General features: G+C 51.0%; 8 protein-coding genes across 8 annotated transcripts; 2 read left to right on the top strand and 6 right to left on the bottom strand.

Moving 5' to 3' along the window:
- Positions 1–36: 36 nt before the first annotated feature.
- On the bottom strand, positions 37–3,329 carry BO83DRAFT_362507 (purine and uridine phosphorylase; the record flags this gene model as incomplete). Its single annotated transcript, XM_025529513.1, has 4 exons — positions 2,141–3,329; positions 1,266–2,082; positions 625–1,213; positions 37–354 (listed from the first exon to the last, which is right to left on the bottom strand). Coding segments are annotated over exons 1-4 (2,730 nt in total), but the record flags the coding sequence as incomplete, so codon positions are not given.
- Positions 3,330–4,057: 728 nt separating this feature from the next.
- BO83DRAFT_427793 (putative proline racemase) lies at positions 4,058–5,266 on the bottom strand (the record flags this gene model as incomplete). Its single annotated transcript, XM_025535369.1, has 1 exon — positions 4,058–5,266. The coding sequence occupies one exon, from the start codon at positions 5,264–5,266 to the stop codon at positions 4,058–4,060; it is 1,209 nt and encodes a 402-aa protein (XP_025387166.1).
- Positions 5,267–5,437: 171 nt separating this feature from the next.
- On the bottom strand, positions 5,438–7,665 carry BO83DRAFT_49867 (DUF521 domain protein). Its single transcript, XM_025537398.1, has one exon. The coding sequence runs from the start codon at positions 7,404–7,406 to the stop codon at positions 5,616–5,618; it is 1,791 nt and encodes a 596-aa protein (XP_025387165.1). The 5' UTR covers positions 7,407–7,665; the 3' UTR covers positions 5,438–5,615.
- BO83DRAFT_438041 (FMN-linked oxidoreductase) lies at positions 7,612–8,450 on the top strand (the record flags this gene model as incomplete). Its single annotated transcript, XM_025536057.1, has 2 exons — positions 7,612–8,043; positions 8,179–8,450. 2 exons carry the CDS (start codon positions 7,612–7,614, stop codon positions 8,323–8,325), a joined length of 579 nt encoding a protein of 192 aa, XP_025387164.1. The 3' UTR covers positions 8,326–8,450.
- Positions 8,451–9,006: 556 nt separating this feature from the next.
- Positions 9,007–10,105, top strand: BO83DRAFT_379125 (GPI anchored serine-threonine rich family protein). The gene has a single exon (XM_025531427.1). The coding sequence runs from the start codon at positions 9,099–9,101 to the stop codon at positions 9,873–9,875; it is 777 nt and encodes a 258-aa protein (XP_025387163.1). The 5' UTR covers positions 9,007–9,098; the 3' UTR covers positions 9,876–10,105.
- BO83DRAFT_379124 (NAD(P)-dependent alcohol dehydrogenase) lies at positions 10,058–11,548 on the bottom strand. The gene is made up of 4 exons (XM_025531426.1): positions 11,459–11,548; positions 11,287–11,409; positions 11,208–11,215; positions 10,058–11,153 (listed from the first exon to the last, which is right to left on the bottom strand). Exons 1-4 carry the CDS (start codon positions 11,462–11,464, stop codon positions 10,205–10,207), a joined length of 1,086 nt encoding a protein of 361 aa, XP_025387162.1. The 5' UTR covers positions 11,465–11,548; the 3' UTR covers positions 10,058–10,204.
- Positions 11,549–11,875: 327 nt separating this feature from the next.
- Positions 11,876–13,797, bottom strand: BO83DRAFT_438038 (putative MFS transporter). The gene is made up of 6 exons (XM_025536056.1): positions 13,496–13,797; positions 12,850–13,439; positions 12,607–12,799; positions 12,480–12,552; positions 12,373–12,427; positions 11,876–12,317 (listed from the first exon to the last, which is right to left on the bottom strand). The coding sequence occupies exons 1-6, from the start codon at positions 13,735–13,737 to the stop codon at positions 12,142–12,144; spliced, it is 1,329 nt and encodes a 442-aa protein (XP_025387161.1). The 5' UTR covers positions 13,738–13,797; the 3' UTR covers positions 11,876–12,141.
- A 363-nt stretch (positions 13,798–14,160) lies between these two features.
- On the bottom strand, positions 14,161–15,711 carry BO83DRAFT_379122 (alpha/beta hydrolase). The gene is made up of 2 exons (XM_025531425.1): positions 15,485–15,711; positions 14,161–15,432 (listed from the first exon to the last, which is right to left on the bottom strand). The coding sequence occupies exons 1-2, from the start codon at positions 15,704–15,706 to the stop codon at positions 14,536–14,538; spliced, it is 1,119 nt and encodes a 372-aa protein (XP_025387160.1). The 5' UTR covers positions 15,707–15,711; the 3' UTR covers positions 14,161–14,535.
- Between the last annotated feature and the right edge of the window lie 96 nt (positions 15,712–15,807).

Raw genomic sequence — 15,807 nt, 5'->3', positions numbered from 1 at the left:
CGCCCACGAAAGAGGGGTTCGACCATCCACATCCTTGGAGTCTGGATCAACACCACCTTCCAGCAACAATTGCACAATTTTTATATGACCTTTGTATGCGGCCCATGATAGAGGGGTTCGATCTTCTGCGTCTCTAGAATCTAGATCTGAATCAATCTCCACTAGGAGCTTCACCACTCCCACAAAACCATTCGAGGCGGCTAATGATAGTGGAGTACGGCCGAAGATATCTCTCGAGCCTAGGTCAAGACCTTTCTCAACCAGAAGTTTGACCACTCGCTCATGGCCATTGCATGCTGCCCACGCTAGTGGGGTGCGACCATCAATATCTCCTGAATCTGACTTGATACTTCTCTCCAGCAGGTGCTGAGCTACTCCCACGTACCCATTAAAGGCTGCCCATGTCAATGGGAGTCGACCAAACGAGTCGATAGCTTCAGACTGATTCCCCTGCCGAATCATGTATAGCACCACATTTTCTAGCCCAAAGTATGATGCAAGATGGAGTCCTGTGAACAATTTGGGAACCTGTTGGCTATAATTCCAGTGAGTTGGAAATTGTTTGCGAGCGAAAAGGCCTTGCACGCAGGCATTAAGCCTGGGTGTATCTTCAAGCAGGGCTACTATGAAGCTTATTCCCGTTTGTTGTGTCCGAACATGATGACCCCAGTTCCTCGCTGCATAGGAGAAAAGGGGGTATGTGTCTAATCGCGCTTCAAAATCCGCGTCTGTGGAACAGGGGCCTGCTTTGAAGGGGTCGAAAGAGAGGTATGTGACACAAGCTGTCGCAATGCCGTGATGTGCGTTTGAGAACCACCTGGTCCACGTTCGTTGGAAGAATTCTTGTGCTGTATAATGTACCAATCGAATGACATCACTTTCTTCGTCAACTGTGACCAAGCCTGCACAGACAGAGATAATGTCATCCAGGAACGGAATGTTGTCTTTGTCGAATTCTGACTCCGCTTCTACAGCAAGTGCATGTTGAAGCTCTAATGTATTGAGCGGCCTCATTGCACAGTTGATCCACGATAGAACATCGTGTGCAAGTTTCCGGGAATCTATGTCCTGCTCTTCAATTCGCTGCATCACATCTTCGTATGCATCATTGTATGCTTCAGACCCCTTTGGAAGGCTTTTCAAAGCCTCCTTTACTCTTTTGGTGGTTTTTTTCGATTTCACAGCGTCGAAGTGAAGCTGTGCTAGCAGGAACCTAGCTATAAGTTAGCTTGTTCAGCCCTTTCCAAACCAGGGAAGTTACTGACATTCCATCGACAGCTTTCGTGATTTCAGTTTGGATCTCCTCACTGTGTGAGGCCAATAGCCTCGATTCACATTGCAATATCCTACTTCTTAAATATTTCTGAACATCTTGATCATGTGCGCGGATTTCTAGTGTCGTGCAGTTTTTGAATCTCTCAGTGATCTGCGGAATGAATCTTGAAGTGGCGAATATATTTCCACCGCAAGTTGCCTGGAAGTTCAGAATCTCCTTTATAAATCTTGTTCGACAGTCATTAGATGTCTGGCATTCATCGAGCGCATCGATTATAATAAAGACTCTCGAGTACATAGCACCCACAGATCGGAGTGTCGTTGCAATTTCGTCGAATTCTGGTCGAGTCCGTCTATGTCTATGACGATCATAGAGGCTGCGCATAATATCTGGGAGGGATGGCCTGCATTGACTCAATTGCTTTAGGAGACTTGTTATTAAGTCTTCCGCGCTCTGCTCGTTTTTCCGGCGAAAGTCACAGTAGACATACGCAATCCCAACGGATTTGTCATGTAGGAATCGGGCAGTAATGTCATCAATGACTGCTGCCGTCAAGATTGTTTTTCCTGCGCCGGGAATACCGGGACAGAATAACGTCTGCTTGTTTGAGCTTATCCATGTCTGGTATATTGCAGAGTCTAAGAACCACTGCGCAGTTCCTGACTGTCGTCTCTTCAAGATGTCACTGTGTTGAGGACCGTAGTCGATTGGTGTAAGCCATTCAAGGACTTCGAGTTCTTCATTTCTATCGAAGTTCGACTTCATTGTTTCAACGTCGGCCTGGGTTCTTGTTACACAATCCAAGACTGAGGGGCTTATTAGAAAACAGCTCCGAACGGGACAGGGGGTCATGGGATAACTAACCGTCGTCAAGCATGTCTTTCACTGGGCGCTCCTCATTAAGATCACTTGGCTGGACATACTCAAGAAGCTCCTTTGCATACGCTGCTGCAACAGCTGCAGCATACTCCTGCCAAGCTTTATTCTTATCTGAATCCGCATAATCGCAAATGCCCCGGATCACAACACACGGAAAGTTGTTCATCAACCCAGCTGCTTCCATTTCAACACACAACACATTGCCGCCGAGGCTCTTGTTTAGATTATCACGGAAATGAGCGTCCTTGATAACCTGGTTACCGGACGCTATTAAACCGTAGTGCACATGTCCTTCTCCGTGTTGGCTTTCTCTAGCGCAATTGTCGGAACCGGACAAAGGATCCACAAGAGAATCACATCTGGTATACTTTGGCATCAATCTAGGCCATTTCTGCTCCATGTCATCCAAATACTGATATATCCTGGGTCCGCTCATCTCATGCATCGTTTCTAGCTTCGTCAATGCCGTCAGCAGTGCCGTCGGGGGGTTATTGAGTATGCCGGTTCTTTTGAAGCCACCCTCTACTTCTGCCTTGCCCAGATCCCACTGGACCACCCCTGAACACTGATCAACGGGCGTACCGACCACGACGTCCCCGAGTCTGACTTTTGGTGGAATGCCGCCGCCTATGCCGACCAGAAGGCCAACCTTAATGGATGGGAAAGTGCCTACCATCCGAGTTGCAACCGCCGATGCTGAATTCGTGCCGTACTGGCCTTTCGGTAAGCAGGCTATAACGATGTTGTGCCTCCCAATGCACCCCAGGGTGTAAGTATTAGGGTCGCTTGGTGGTTTTGGTAGATGTGGATGGATTTCATCTAGCATTGCTGTCGCAGCCGTCTGCTCCTTTGGCAGCGCACATACCCACCCGACCGTGTAACTGTTGTGTTCTAGTTTTATTGCATGAGGATTTTCGTTGACACTGGAGGCCAGTGCCTTGCTGGTAGCAAGTTTGTTGTCACCACTAAAGCCATCCTGCCTCGACGACATATTGGGGTCGGTCTTTGGGTTATTGGAGACAAAGGACCATTCGTGCCTTGGAGCGTAATCTGAACCTGGACCCGTGGAGCTGATGTGGTATTCAGGTTAATGTCGCGACGCTTCGATGTTTAGAAATAAGGAAACAAGATGTAGCGTACAGCGATGAGTAGCGGACTTTCTAATAGGTAAATGGTATGGACGACGAGACCTGGGGTAAGGTAAGGGGAAAGTGACTGCTTCCTGTTGCGGTGGGGGAAGCGGCGGGGGCGCAGCTCAGCCGCATCGGACTTACAAGGCTGGGGGGAAATCTACCACAGCCTTACATGAGCATAATTCGGAATGAATTCCGCTTCTACAAATTATATCCAGCAACCGTCAGTGATGCTGCAGGGATTCTTTCACGATATTCATCTCACGTTGACTTGGTGGTACTGAATGGATGGAAACCTACAAACGGGATGCCTCCTCCCATACTACTTATCAACCCAATCCTTCGGCAATTTATTATATGAATCACTTGGTTTGCAACTGTGTTCACTTCAAAAGCCCGGTCCGGCTTCTCAGACAGGTGATCGAATACAACGAGTTGTTCGCCAATTCGACCCAAGCTATACGACACGTCGTTCATGAATGGCAGATGAGAAACAGTCTTGATACGCCCTGACGGGCAATGTCCTGGTGGCGCCGTTTACAAGACAGAGCAACTCACCCGCTCCCACAAAAGCAGAAAACGTCTCATCGGTCTCTTGCATGATGTTATTGAGACAGAGCCCCAGCTTCATCTTCAACAGGTGACTAGTAGCGGACATCAGGAAATTATATTGATCCCTTGAGCGATGCCGCCAGGTTATATTCAGTTGACATCCAGCTTACATATATTCCATATCTAGTTCACATCCCCTTCATCGCCCCTTCAAAAGCTACGCTGCCATATCTCTCATCACAAACCCACTATGACTCGTAACATCTCCCTCTTCGACCATAAAATTCGACGTGCCCGTGTAGTATGCCCTCCCCTCCACGCGCACCACCACCGCATCCTTGGCCGGAGCATTCCCACCCACCACCCGCAATCCCGTCTCTACAATCTCAGCCTCAAACGCGTCCGTCTGAAAGTGATTGGAGACAAGCGAGTTGTAAGCCCACCGCTGACCGACCGCTCTCTCACCCTTCGCATGCGCCAGCGCCATGCGAGCCGTGACACATGAGCCTGTCGGCGACCGATCAATCTGATTTTCGGCGAAGAAGCACAGTCCAGTCTCGGCTCCAGCTACACCGTCTGGCCTGTGTCCGACATTCGTGTCCACCAGCATGATGGAGTATAGGTACGATAGCCTCTTGTCTTCTGGGTGCTGACAGGCGGCCAGAATATCGGGATGGGCTTCAAGATACGCTTTTAGTCTTTTCATCACCTGTGATAGTGAATCAAGATCGACCTTTCTCAGTCCCGTGGATGCGTATCCCAGCTCGTGCATTTTAATCAACGCGTAGAAGGCTCCTCCATAGCTGACATCAAGGGTGATGCTCTCACGGCCTTCAAGCTCGCTCCACCGTAGTTCAGGCGGAACGGGAATGGTGAGATCGATAGCAGCAGCGTAACCTGGTGTTGACAAGAACGAGACCGCCCGTGACGGATCGGACTTGATCCCATCGGCCGTGCCCTTGACCGGGACGGTGATACGAACCAATCCGCACGGCGCATGCAAGTTAACGACAACTGTTTGCGACACAGCATCTATGACCAACTCATTTCGCTTCGGGAAAACAGTCACATCATGCGTATCAACAAGGAATCGGCCCAGTGCGATGGTTGCGTGGCCACACATGGTGGAGAAGCCACCGTTGTGGGTGAAGAGAACACCGATGTGAGCTTCACCGGATTCGACCAGTTCAGTGGTTGGTCGGAGAATGGCACCGTACATGTCGTAGTGACCACGAGGCTCGAGCATGATTCGCCTGCGGAGGTGGTCATATTGATCCCGGGCTTGGTCGCGCTGAGTGAGCAGTGTCCCGCTGAGGGGAGGAAAGCCCGCGTAGACAATGCGGGTGGGCTCGCCGGTAGTGTGCATGTCGATGCATTTGATGACTTCGCCGCTGAAGGCGGACTCTATAGTGTGGGCTAGATCCATAGTGGGAGTGCCAGAGTTTGTTAGTGTTAGGCCAACCTGTGAGGAATAGGACCACTGCAACTGAAGGGATACATGGGCAATAAGTAATGAATGGCTTCGGCTGGCACCCCGAGCCTGGCGTGGGGCGGGCATGCGGCCCGGTTCACAGGCGCCACTTAGCCGGTTATCAGGCTTTCTTGGTACAGAACACGCTTTGTGCATGCTGTCTTGCTCAGATTTTTTTAGACATGACGCTCATTCGAAAATTAGGTTTCGTTCTATTATATAGCCCATCAAAAAACCTTGACCATCGGGGTTATGAGATATGCAATGTGCGTGGCGAGCATGCCAGCCGTGTGATATCTTATATTCACATCTTGTTCACTAGCCATGATGGACGATGGTCAATTGGCCGCCCATGGCATGCAGTCTCAACACACCGGGCCAGGCTGCCCAGGTAGAACTTTCGCCCTGTGAGTCCAGGGCCATAATGAGCATATTTTCCAGAGTTGGTCATGATGGCGTTGGAAGACTGTGGGATGATGGGTTCTGTAATCATGCACCAGCAGGTATCAGTGATGAATTGGACACCGAACTTCTCCAGCTCCTGGACAAACCCGGCTTGATCAGCCAAGTCATATGTTGCACGACTACAGGTTACCACCACCGCCAACCCCTCGCATTTCGTACGCCCCTGGCATAGAGTAGCCAGTCTTCGGATTTCTATCAGCGAGAAGTGTGGGTTACCAAGAGAAATGAGGTCCACGGCTTGATCGTCTGATGCGGTGTTCAGTGTGTCCCAACAGGGTATCAGATCCTCCTTCTTCACATCAAGACAAGGTGGGTGGGCTCCGGGTCGAATGGTGGCTTCTATGGTCTTCGCTTCCGGTGTAATACCAACCATGTGGAACATTGGGGCACTTGAGACGGTCGCAAATGCGGCCCCAAACGCCTTGAGGTCATCCCGATTCGGGGCCAGGGATTCAAGGCCCAGGATCACCGGAATCTGATTGGTTGCCAGGGTCCCTATATGGTACCCGAGGACAGGATAGAAGGAGTCATCGACATGCAAGTTCTCGGTATCTATTAACCGAACAATCAGTGTAGCTTGGCGGTTTGTATCAATATGCGGTCCTCCTTTGGGGGCGCGGCCAGTGAGAGCAATGGCGATATCGAGAAAATCGGGATACTTCATCGTACGCGCCCCAAGCACACTGTTGGCATACACCACGGCATTGGATTCTGCCCAAGCAATTTGATCTCCGAGTTTAGGGGCGCTGTCCAGCTGGTAGGGGCTGCATGTAAAAGTTGGCCGCGCACCCATGTCAATATACGCTTTGGCCAACCGGTCGGCCGCTTCCCCAAACGCCATATCTACGCCTTGGGCGCGCCATCGCTTTTGGTCGACAGAGATGGAGTTCAGCGTGGTCGGAACAAGCACCTGACCTCCCAGATCGCGCAGCCTCTCTGCAAACATTAGCGATCCAGGTCCGGTATAGATACAGCCATCGACGTGAACCTGGGTGACCGGGATCAATTCGCGAGCCTCTAGTAACTCGGACATTCGCAGAACGATCTGCATGGCCACGCGAGCGGCTTCTCCATATTCGCCCTGAATCAATGCTCTATCCACATCGGACAATTGCACCTTTGTGGTCAGCGCCAGTGGTGTTTTGGAGTGATAGTCAGGCAGTTCATGCAATGTCCCGGGTAACTCCTTGTCGAAGATGTAACCATCACCGACCGTGATGTAAGTATCATGCAGTCCCAGCACCCGCTGAAAGTCGTCTGCATTCAGTGTTATCACTGGAATTGCCCTGCCGAACATCTCCTCCGCGACCATTACCCCCAAGGTGAGGATATCCTCGCGGCGCTCAAAGAGTATTGCCTTAGGTCCGCGGTTGTTAAGTAGGAGTTCAAGCATCACCCCGCTGCCCGAGCAGGACCCACGACCACCTGGAATGGCGAGGATGCGACCTTCCAGAGAGTGGCCATTCAAGGGGTGGTGTTGGTCAATCACCCGGCCTGTTTGGGGGTCGACGCCACCCCAGAAACTCAACTCCACGTGGCTGGCAATCAGCCTTCCAGAAGCCGTTCCTTTCACGTGGGGAACTCCATGGCAGAGGGGCGGGGGGGACATGCTTGTAGGAAGAACTGTCATTTTAAGATCGCACCGGGGAAGCCATTCATTTGGTAGGACGGTGTTCTTTGAGTAACAACGAGGACCATGCCATGATGAGGATGGTCAAAGCTGGGGGAATCTTTGGTTCGGTGATTCGGCAAAGGAGGCCGCGATAGCAGCCTCAGGCCATCGATAACCAGTTACCCGCTCGGGAAAGTCATCCGAGGACTAGTTTTACTTCATAATGCATGCTTCAAGAGCTTACCTGTTATCCAGACACTCGAATACACGCAGTGACAAATACGGTGGTTCTGTCCAGAATCGCTGCCGTTTCCCGCTCGAAGTACTCGATGCCATCATTGAGGTCTGGGGCTCTCGAGCAGTTGGGATCAAGATCTGCCCTACAGATGACTATAATGACACCATGATCTTATACGAAGAAATGAAAGAGACTTACGCATACTTTATCAAGGAGCTAATGTGTCGTAATCTCGCTTTTATCAACTTATCGCGTCGAGGCTGTGATGTGGGGCGGGAAACCGATGATTATTTCAGGTCCCGACCCAGGCCTCAAGGGAAAGAATTGCCTCCAAAGTACGAGCCTCTGACGAACTTTGGCGCTCTCATCAAGTATCCTGGAAGTCGCACTATGCTCATGATGAACCACGAGTACACGGTAGAGGAGGCAAGAAATTTAATTTAAAGAGAGAAGATTGACCTCGTGACATTTGCACGACCATTTATCTACAATCCGGTGGGTTTGACAATAGCGTTCGTCAACTTTGGTACTAGCTTACATGGGGGAATCCAGGATCTCATAAGCCGGATTAAGAAAGGTGTCCCTCTTGCCTCGATCACTCGCGGTGGTAAAGTCAACTATGGACCATCTCAGGATCCCAATGAGAATTACAATGATTGGCCGACATTTGGAAGGGAGGGTGAGGTTATTGCCGGTTAGACAACCTGCTCCCAGTTCACGGAGGTGCGTCGGAGAACGGTGATTAAAATCATCGCATGCTACAACCTAGATAACAGCCAAGGAGAAGAAAGGGAGTTGTCTAAACACAAATACCAGCACCTTCACGATAGATGGTAGTATTAATTTGCATTATCGCTTGTATAGTACTATGTATTTCCCAACCTCTCATATCATTTGTAGTGATAACGATATATACATATATATAGGGTTGATAATAGCAAGAGGCTGAGATTGTAGAAGGAAGCGCCACCAATATAAAATGAGGAGATTGGAAGAACATGATTTTCTCGGATCACATGCGAACAATTCCAGATAGGGTTCTGTCTAACTTCTTAAATGAAGCCGAGCAAGTAATAGTGTAGATGGATGCCTGTCTGGAATGGTTTGATTTTCCAGTCGGCGGGCCCGAGCACGCCGCTCCACTCGGATGTCTCAAACAGAGCCAATGGCCGATAGCATCCTTCCTTAGTGGCTCGATAGTTGGGAACGCGTGGCTTGATTTTAATTTTAGCATAATCTTGAAAGTGACACGAGTACAGCCTCCAATTTCCGGAGAAAAGCACAAGCGGAGGCTGCTTATATCTTCGCATCTGCCCAGTATCCTGCCATGGGGGCCAACGGTTTTTCCCCTTGCGTCGCGCCCTTCTGACCCCTTCAGTCACTCGTTTGGTTGCCTATAGCATTCATTAATTTCATATTCAGTTCTTGTTCTCATTTTCTCCTCCAATTGAGCCAAAGTCTACTCCGCGACCATGCGTTTCGTCATTCCCTTCCTCACCCTCAGCTCACTGGCTGCGGCCATCAGCATCACCGAGCCGGCCCTCAACTCAACCTACGCCGCCGGTTCCACCATCACCGTCAACTGGACCACCGTTGACACCGATCCCACCACCTTCAGCCTCTATCTCTGGAATTTCGTCTACTGGCCACCCTCCTATGTTCCCCTGGCGATTGACATTCCGACCTCCGACCTGTCATACCCCGTGCAAATCCCCTGCGGCACCGATCCCGAATGGGGCTACCAGATCAGCGGGATCAACGGCACCAACGTCTATATCATCTACGCCCAGTCCGAGAAATTCTTCGTCTCCGACGCGGCCAACGCGACCGACTGTGTTGATACGAGTATTACCGCACCAGGAGCATCTGCTACGTCTACCTGCCCTGCAGCATCTACCGTTTATGTCACGGTGAGCCCTACCGCGTCCAGCTCTGCTTTCTTCCACCACAGTCATCACCATGATCATCATCTGCTCCATCACCACTCCTCCCATCTCCCGGCTCCTTCATCCAGTCCTGCTCCTGCCTCCTCCAGATCTGTCAAGCCAGGAATCGTGCCTAAGACTATTGGTTGGTGTTCAGACTATTCCCACCCTGTGACCTTGAACAAGGTTCCTACGCCGACGGTAGCATTGTATGAAACGGAGACGGCGTCCCAGGCCAGCACTCAGGATGTCAGCTTCGTGACGGCCACCACTACCATGAGCGTTGTCGACAGTGCCGGGAGCGACGGATGTTCGTTCTCCTGAGGGGTGATCCTTTGAATGCCTACCTGCTCCTTGTGTGATCAACCTGTGATGTGAACCTCCTACAATGTAAGATTATATACAGAGACATAGTGCAACTAATTGGCAGCCTGTGTACATTAAAAATTCCATATATACTGGCTTACATAGTACTTCTAGAGAAAGTATTTTGTAAATACTGTTAATTATTTTTGATTTCTGAAGGTCGTGCGCATCTCAGCGGCCAAAATCCTCCCAAATTTGTCCCGTGGTAGTATAGGAATCCCCTTCCACACTAAACCACACTGACTGCCAACCAACAAACCCGACGTATGCTATGTTGCATCTATGGATTAATCCTGCACACCCGCAATCATGACCTTGAACACATCCGACCGTCCTGCCTTGACCAACTCAAACGCCTCCTCGGCCTTCTCGAACGGAAACCGGTTCGTGATCAACCGCTTCACATCAATCTTGCCCTTGGCGATCAGATCAATAGCCGCCGGGTAGCATCCGGTCAGATAACGGATCGATCCCTTGATGGTCAACCCACGCGTGCACACCGCCGTAATGGGGAACGTGATGTTCTCCTTGCCCATACCGGCCTGCACGAACGTAGCTCCTCGGCGGGCGGCATAGATACCCAACTGGACACACGGCTCAGCACCAGAGCACTCCAGCACCACATCGGCGCCTTCTCCCAGTCCCAGCTCCTCCTTCAGCTGTATGGCCACCCGCTCCGCGTGCACCATGGGGTCTGTGCCTGGCTCGTCCCGCGAGGGCATGAACGTGTGATCGACGCCGTACGACTTGGCGACTTCGAGTCGGGATGGAACCACATCCACTCCGATGACGGACTTTGCTCCAGCGGCCTTGGCCACGGCCTGGCAGAGTACGCCGATCGGACCACAGCCAAGAACCAAGACGGTCTGATGGGCTTGCAGGTTAGCTGTCTTGGTGATGGCCACGGCGACCGATACTGGCTCAACCATGGCTGCTTCCTCGAGAGTCATGTGGTCTGGCACCTTGTAGCAATAGTCGGCGGCGTTGACGTAGTATTTGGCCAGTGTGCCATCCCAAGGCGGGGTCGCCGCGAAGATGGTGTCGCCGCAGAGGTTATACGACCCACTGCGGCAGTAGTCGCAACGACGACAGGGTACGCCGGGTTCCATGGCGACGCGATCGCCCGGCCTGAGGTGTCGGACTTTGTCACCGACTTCGACAACTACGCCGGAGGATTCGTGGCCAAGGACCATGGGTCCGGTGAGGATGAAATCGCCGATGCGACCGCGTTGCCAGCTGAACTTATGTCAAAGACTCTGTCCATGATAGGATACATGAGAGGACCCATACTAGTGAATCTGGGCGATACGTTAACCTGGAACTGTGTAGACCACTAACTGTGAGGATAAAGGAGGGAAAAAAGTCATACATCACTTCCACAAATACCTGTCTGTGCCACATGGACAATCACATCGTGAGGGTCTTTGAGGATGGGTTTGGGCCGGTCTTCAATGACGACGTCTTTGATGTCGCGCAGGACAAATGAGGGGTTCTGCCCCGCGCATCAGTTTGGCATATTGTGACAGCAGAGTTAGACTCACCTCCATTGGTGCTGATGGATCAGTTTCGATGGTTTTGTAGTGATATTCTTGCTTCCTTAAGGTGCCGCGAGGCTTGATGCTTTCTCTTCCAAACCAGCCGTTGGTCTGGTGGGAGAGCACCATCTTCTACCCCTCATCTCGTCATGTGCAAAGATCGTTTAGGAAGACATGTACTGGAACGGGTATGTTTGCCGGGGATAGTTCGCGTGCAGGCCCCTTGTAGATCACTCCTGCTTACGACGACCCTCTCTATATCCTTAGCCCTGTAGCCATTTCCCATCTTTATACCTACTGAATCTCTGCGACTACGCTGCGCTTTCTGCTTTAGCTTTTCGAGTACGCACGCATGCTTTGCAAATTGCGACTGAATACAATCATACGACAGTACCCTCTTCGACTGGTCGTAAGGAGAAATCCCCGACTTATACTGTATCTAATCACCTGGATTTCCCAAACAGGCGATCGCCTAACCTTCCCAATCAAGCAGCTCTGCCGATTCCTACTCTTTTTCTCTTTAGTGGGATGACAACATAGCCTGTTTGACATGTCATTTCTCATCCAGTACCCAATTATCAATGTCGTCGCGTCCTATCCAAACAATCCAAAGATCACATAAAGCGTAGAATGCAACTGATTAGGTGTCAATTGTAGCCAGGAACCACAGTTACTTGTAAATAGGTAGATCAATCTGCACGCAGTCTCGGCGCCTTAGTAGGCACCAGCAGCCAGCTGATACCCGTAGCGCACAGTAGAGCCAATAACATGGGCTGCAAAGCCTTGACACCGGTGTGGGAAGAGATGATGCCCGTCAATACGGGGAAGAGCGATCCTCCAATCTGCCCCAGCACGAAGACGAATGCTGGATACATAGAGTTAATACGTTGCTTGTTTGGATTACCATGGAATCCACGTACCAATCCCGGAGGAACGAATGTTAGCCGGAAAGATTCTAGATGCGACCGATATTCCCTGTGTGCGATGTTAGACGGTGAATGCTATTGTAGAATATAACAGAACTCACTGTTGCGAAGAAGGGCCCCGAGAAGAAGCCCAACAAGCAAATGGCCATGGCCTCAACGCCTATATTGGGCACCCTATAGTATGTGTCAGATAATGAAGATGTGGAGAGCAACACTGGGCGAACTAACAGCCAGAACACCAGCTCTAACCCAGCACACAGGGCAGCGTATATAAATATCATGCGACGCTCTCCTAGACGATAAGTAGGTTCGGCTAGAACTAGTCGACCAAGAAAAGCTCCGCCATAGAACCCCGTCGGGATATAACCCATCTGGTGCACATCACCATGCCGAACGCGAACAAGGTACTCGACAATCCATCCTAACCACTTTGAGTCTCTTTTTCACTCTACCGAATATGGGTTCACTTACCACCGGCCGTGATGGCCGCTCCCAGGAAAAAGAAAAAATAGAGACTTGTCAACCAGACAGCTGGTACACGAAGTGTATCTTTGATCTCCCTTACGGCACGGGTACCACGACTGTTCTGACCCGAAGCCCGCGGGTCGTCGCTTTGAACGGCTTCTGAGGAATGATGGACGGACATGCTATCGCGGAAGGCTATCAATACCAGGATCAGGTTGATTAACCCCAAACCAAGTGGAAAGACATAGAATAAATTCCACTGTGACTGCCTATTAACAGACGCTACAGCGGTAGCCACCAATGGCCCGACGAGACACCCAGCCATGTACATGGCATGGATAAAGCCGAGCCATCGGTGGGCGGCCTTGACCGCAGCGACATATGTATTGGCATGGGTGTCATTGAATGCTTGTCCTAGACTAGCTAGGAAGAAAGTTATAGCATACAATGGGAACGGCGGAAGCCAGGCACGCAGGACATGGGCTAGCACCTGAAGCGCAGCCCCCAGAGCGAGCATAGAACCTAATCCAAGGTATTGGCAGGCGGTGCTATTGATTAGGGCGGCCACCAACCAGCCCACGAGAGTTGTAACATAACTAGCATAACTATCGTTAACCGTAGGTGGGTGAGTTTATGCTTCGGGCGGACCTACACGATAATTACCAGACCGGTACTAACGTGATACGTCTCGAGCACGTAGGGAAGCAAGGAGCCTAAACTGCCGTCGTTGACACCAGCGACGAAAAAGGAGAAGCCCGATGCGATGAGCTTCAGGTAAGGGACATTAGCCTCGGTGACGGAAGGATCATTGTGTGGTTCTTCTGGCACCATCGAGATTGGCCGCTCTCCTGGCTCGGTGAGCGAGATGGATTCACACGCAGTGGTGGATGCCATTGAGAACAATTGATATGTGATGCTATATGGAAGTATATTGGGTCTCCCTCCGACTTATACTGTTGAACTTTAGTTTCTTTGTTGTGCGAACCCCGATGTCCAAATAGGGAAGAGGCTGTTACTCCGTTTCTCCGCTTCGCGGGGAGGTGGGGAGTGGGAAATTCTGCCCAAAAAGGCAGTACTGGCAGCCGTCCTCCCCGGTGCCCTTAGCCGGGGTTGCTTGGGGAGAACACTTCCCACGGTCGCGTTTCGGCACCATGATTTATGGCTGAGAGATATGTTGCTGTGAGTCTATATACAAATTGATTAATCGATAGGACTCAATGGGACGCAATTGTGCTGGCAGATTAGCGCTCTGGATGTATTAGCAGAGGAAGCATCATACTCTACTATCGCTGCATACTGATAAGAGGTAACGAAGCACGGCATTCATCTCAGTTTATTTTCTATGGGATCATTAGCCTGACTCCAGTTGGTTGACAGGTCGATTCCCTCTCTATCGCCCACAGCTCGCTTACGTGGCCGTTGACGTTGGAAGAGGCCCATGCGTCGCACTGTTTCGCACTGTCTTTATATGCCCCAGGTACCAATTATCTGGGAACTCCACCGGCAATGGATTTAGGCGCACCGATGCCAATAATGGCTCAGAGAATTATTTTAAAACAATCGCTGAGTTTCATAGCCATAACATGAACAGCTCGATCTGAACAAGACGAGCGCAGTCTACCTGGAGATCTCAAGGTTACTCTGAGACACGCCTCCCTTCACGCAGGCCCTATTCTTCTCGCTAAGATCACATCAAAGCTCAGCTTTGCCATCCATGTCATCCGACTGTTCAATCCGTCGATGGATAACAGCCGCAACCTCATCACTGTTCTTCTCTAGGAATACCATATGGCCATTACCATGGATGTCAATATCTGACAACTGCAAGTGTTCAGCCTGTACGCCGGCCTGTTGCAAGAATTCCACCGTGCACCAGTCATACTGCGCATGGTATGATGCTTCTGTCGTCACTAGGAGCACGGGAACATCCCTCAGATTCGCCAGTTGCCGCGCAGGGGGATCATCCACCTGAATGATGCAGTCTGCTAGGATTGACGAGTTGGACGGCAATATGGTGGTGGAGAAATCTGTGCTCGGGTCCGACACAGGAGGCGAGTACGCAATAGGGATGTCCGTCAGCCCGTATGCTCGAGCAGAACTATTTCCAAACATTGCGTTGCTGAACGGTGGGCCACCAGGCTCGATGGAGACAATCGAGTGAACCAGATCGGACCGTTGGTCAGCCAGTAGCCATGCCATGATTCCACCTTGCGAATGAGCTATCAGAATAACTGGCCGGCCAATCTGATCCAGCAGAGCGGCGCCCGCGTCGCGCATGGCAGTTTGCTGCAGCACATTATCACTGACAAATGGCACAGCACCGGCGTAGTAGGAGTCAAAGATGGGATCATGCATGACCCCAGACCCAGGCCACTGGGTGTGCAGGGAAGCTTGTGGCCATAGCCCATACCGTTCTGGCGCGGTGAAGTATCGTTGCAGGTGTTCGGCCGAGTACGTCTCCAGTCGACCGTTGAAGATTTGCCAGGGACTGCGGCCGCGGAACGGCTGATCGAACAGGTAGCATTCGTAGCCCTTGTCAAGGAAGTACGATGCCCATCCTGACTGGCCGTCTGGCTTGTTCAACCAGTTCTGTCCATGTCTTGTTAGTGCTATTCCACCAACTGAGTCTGGGCTGTCCTACTGTGGCTGTCTGAGCCTGGCCATGGATAAACACAATCGGATATGGCTGAGTCACTTGTACGGGCGTCAGTTTCTCGACATAGATCTGATTAGTGTATACATGCTCGCCATTCTCAGTGACCGAGTAGTTTCCCCCAACGTAGAAATAAGTTCGTTGGTGGATGCTATCGCTACTGGCGGGAGAGAACAGAGCCAGGAGGTATAGACTGAGCCGAGTGAGCATGGTGCGATACAGAAGTTCAACTGGTAGGAAGAAAGTTGGATTCATGAATGAAGATGGGAATGTGTCCGGACAAGCTCGGGATTGCCGTGGCAACCTTCCTG

Source organism: Aspergillus eucalypticola (genome assembly GCF_003184535.1).
Source record: "Aspergillus eucalypticola CBS 122712 chromosome Unknown BO83scaffold_15, whole genome shotgun sequence".
Lineage (NCBI taxonomy): Eukaryota > Fungi > Ascomycota > Eurotiomycetes > Eurotiales > Aspergillaceae > Aspergillus > Aspergillus eucalypticola.
Note: the sequence above shows the minus strand (reverse complement) of the source record. Positions and strands in the feature narration are given on the sequence as shown.

What these genes read in the sequence shown, in the direction of transcription:
- BO83DRAFT_49867 (XM_025537398.1), bottom strand. Translation starts at nt 7,406, where the DNA reads ATGACAGTTCTTCCTACAAGCATGTCCCCCCCGCCCCTCTGCCATGGA.
- BO83DRAFT_438038 (XM_025536056.1), bottom strand. Translation starts at nt 13,737, where the DNA reads ATGGCATCCACCACTGCGTGTGAATCCATCTCGCTCACCGAGCCAGGA. An exon ending in TTAGAGCTGGTGTTCTGGCT is followed by an intron (nt 12,553 to 12,606) that starts GTTAGTTCGCCC and finishes CACATACTATAG; the next exon opens with GGTGCCCAATATAGGCGTTG. An exon ending in CATTCGTTCCTCCGGGATTG is followed by an intron (nt 12,318 to 12,372) that starts GTACGTGGATTC and finishes CTATGTATCCAG; the next exon opens with CATTCGTCTTCGTGCTGGGG.
- BO83DRAFT_379125 (XM_025531427.1), top strand. Translation starts at nt 9,099, where the DNA reads ATGCGTTTCGTCATTCCCTTCCTCACCCTCAGCTCACTGGCTGCGGCC.
- BO83DRAFT_379122 (XM_025531425.1), bottom strand. Translation starts at nt 15,706, where the DNA reads ATGCTCACTCGGCTCAGTCTATACCTCCTGGCTCTGTTCTCTCCCGCC. An exon ending in GCCAGGCTCAGACAGCCACA is followed by an intron (nt 15,433 to 15,484) that starts GTAGGACAGCCC and finishes AGACATGGACAG; the next exon opens with AACTGGTTGAACAAGCCAGA.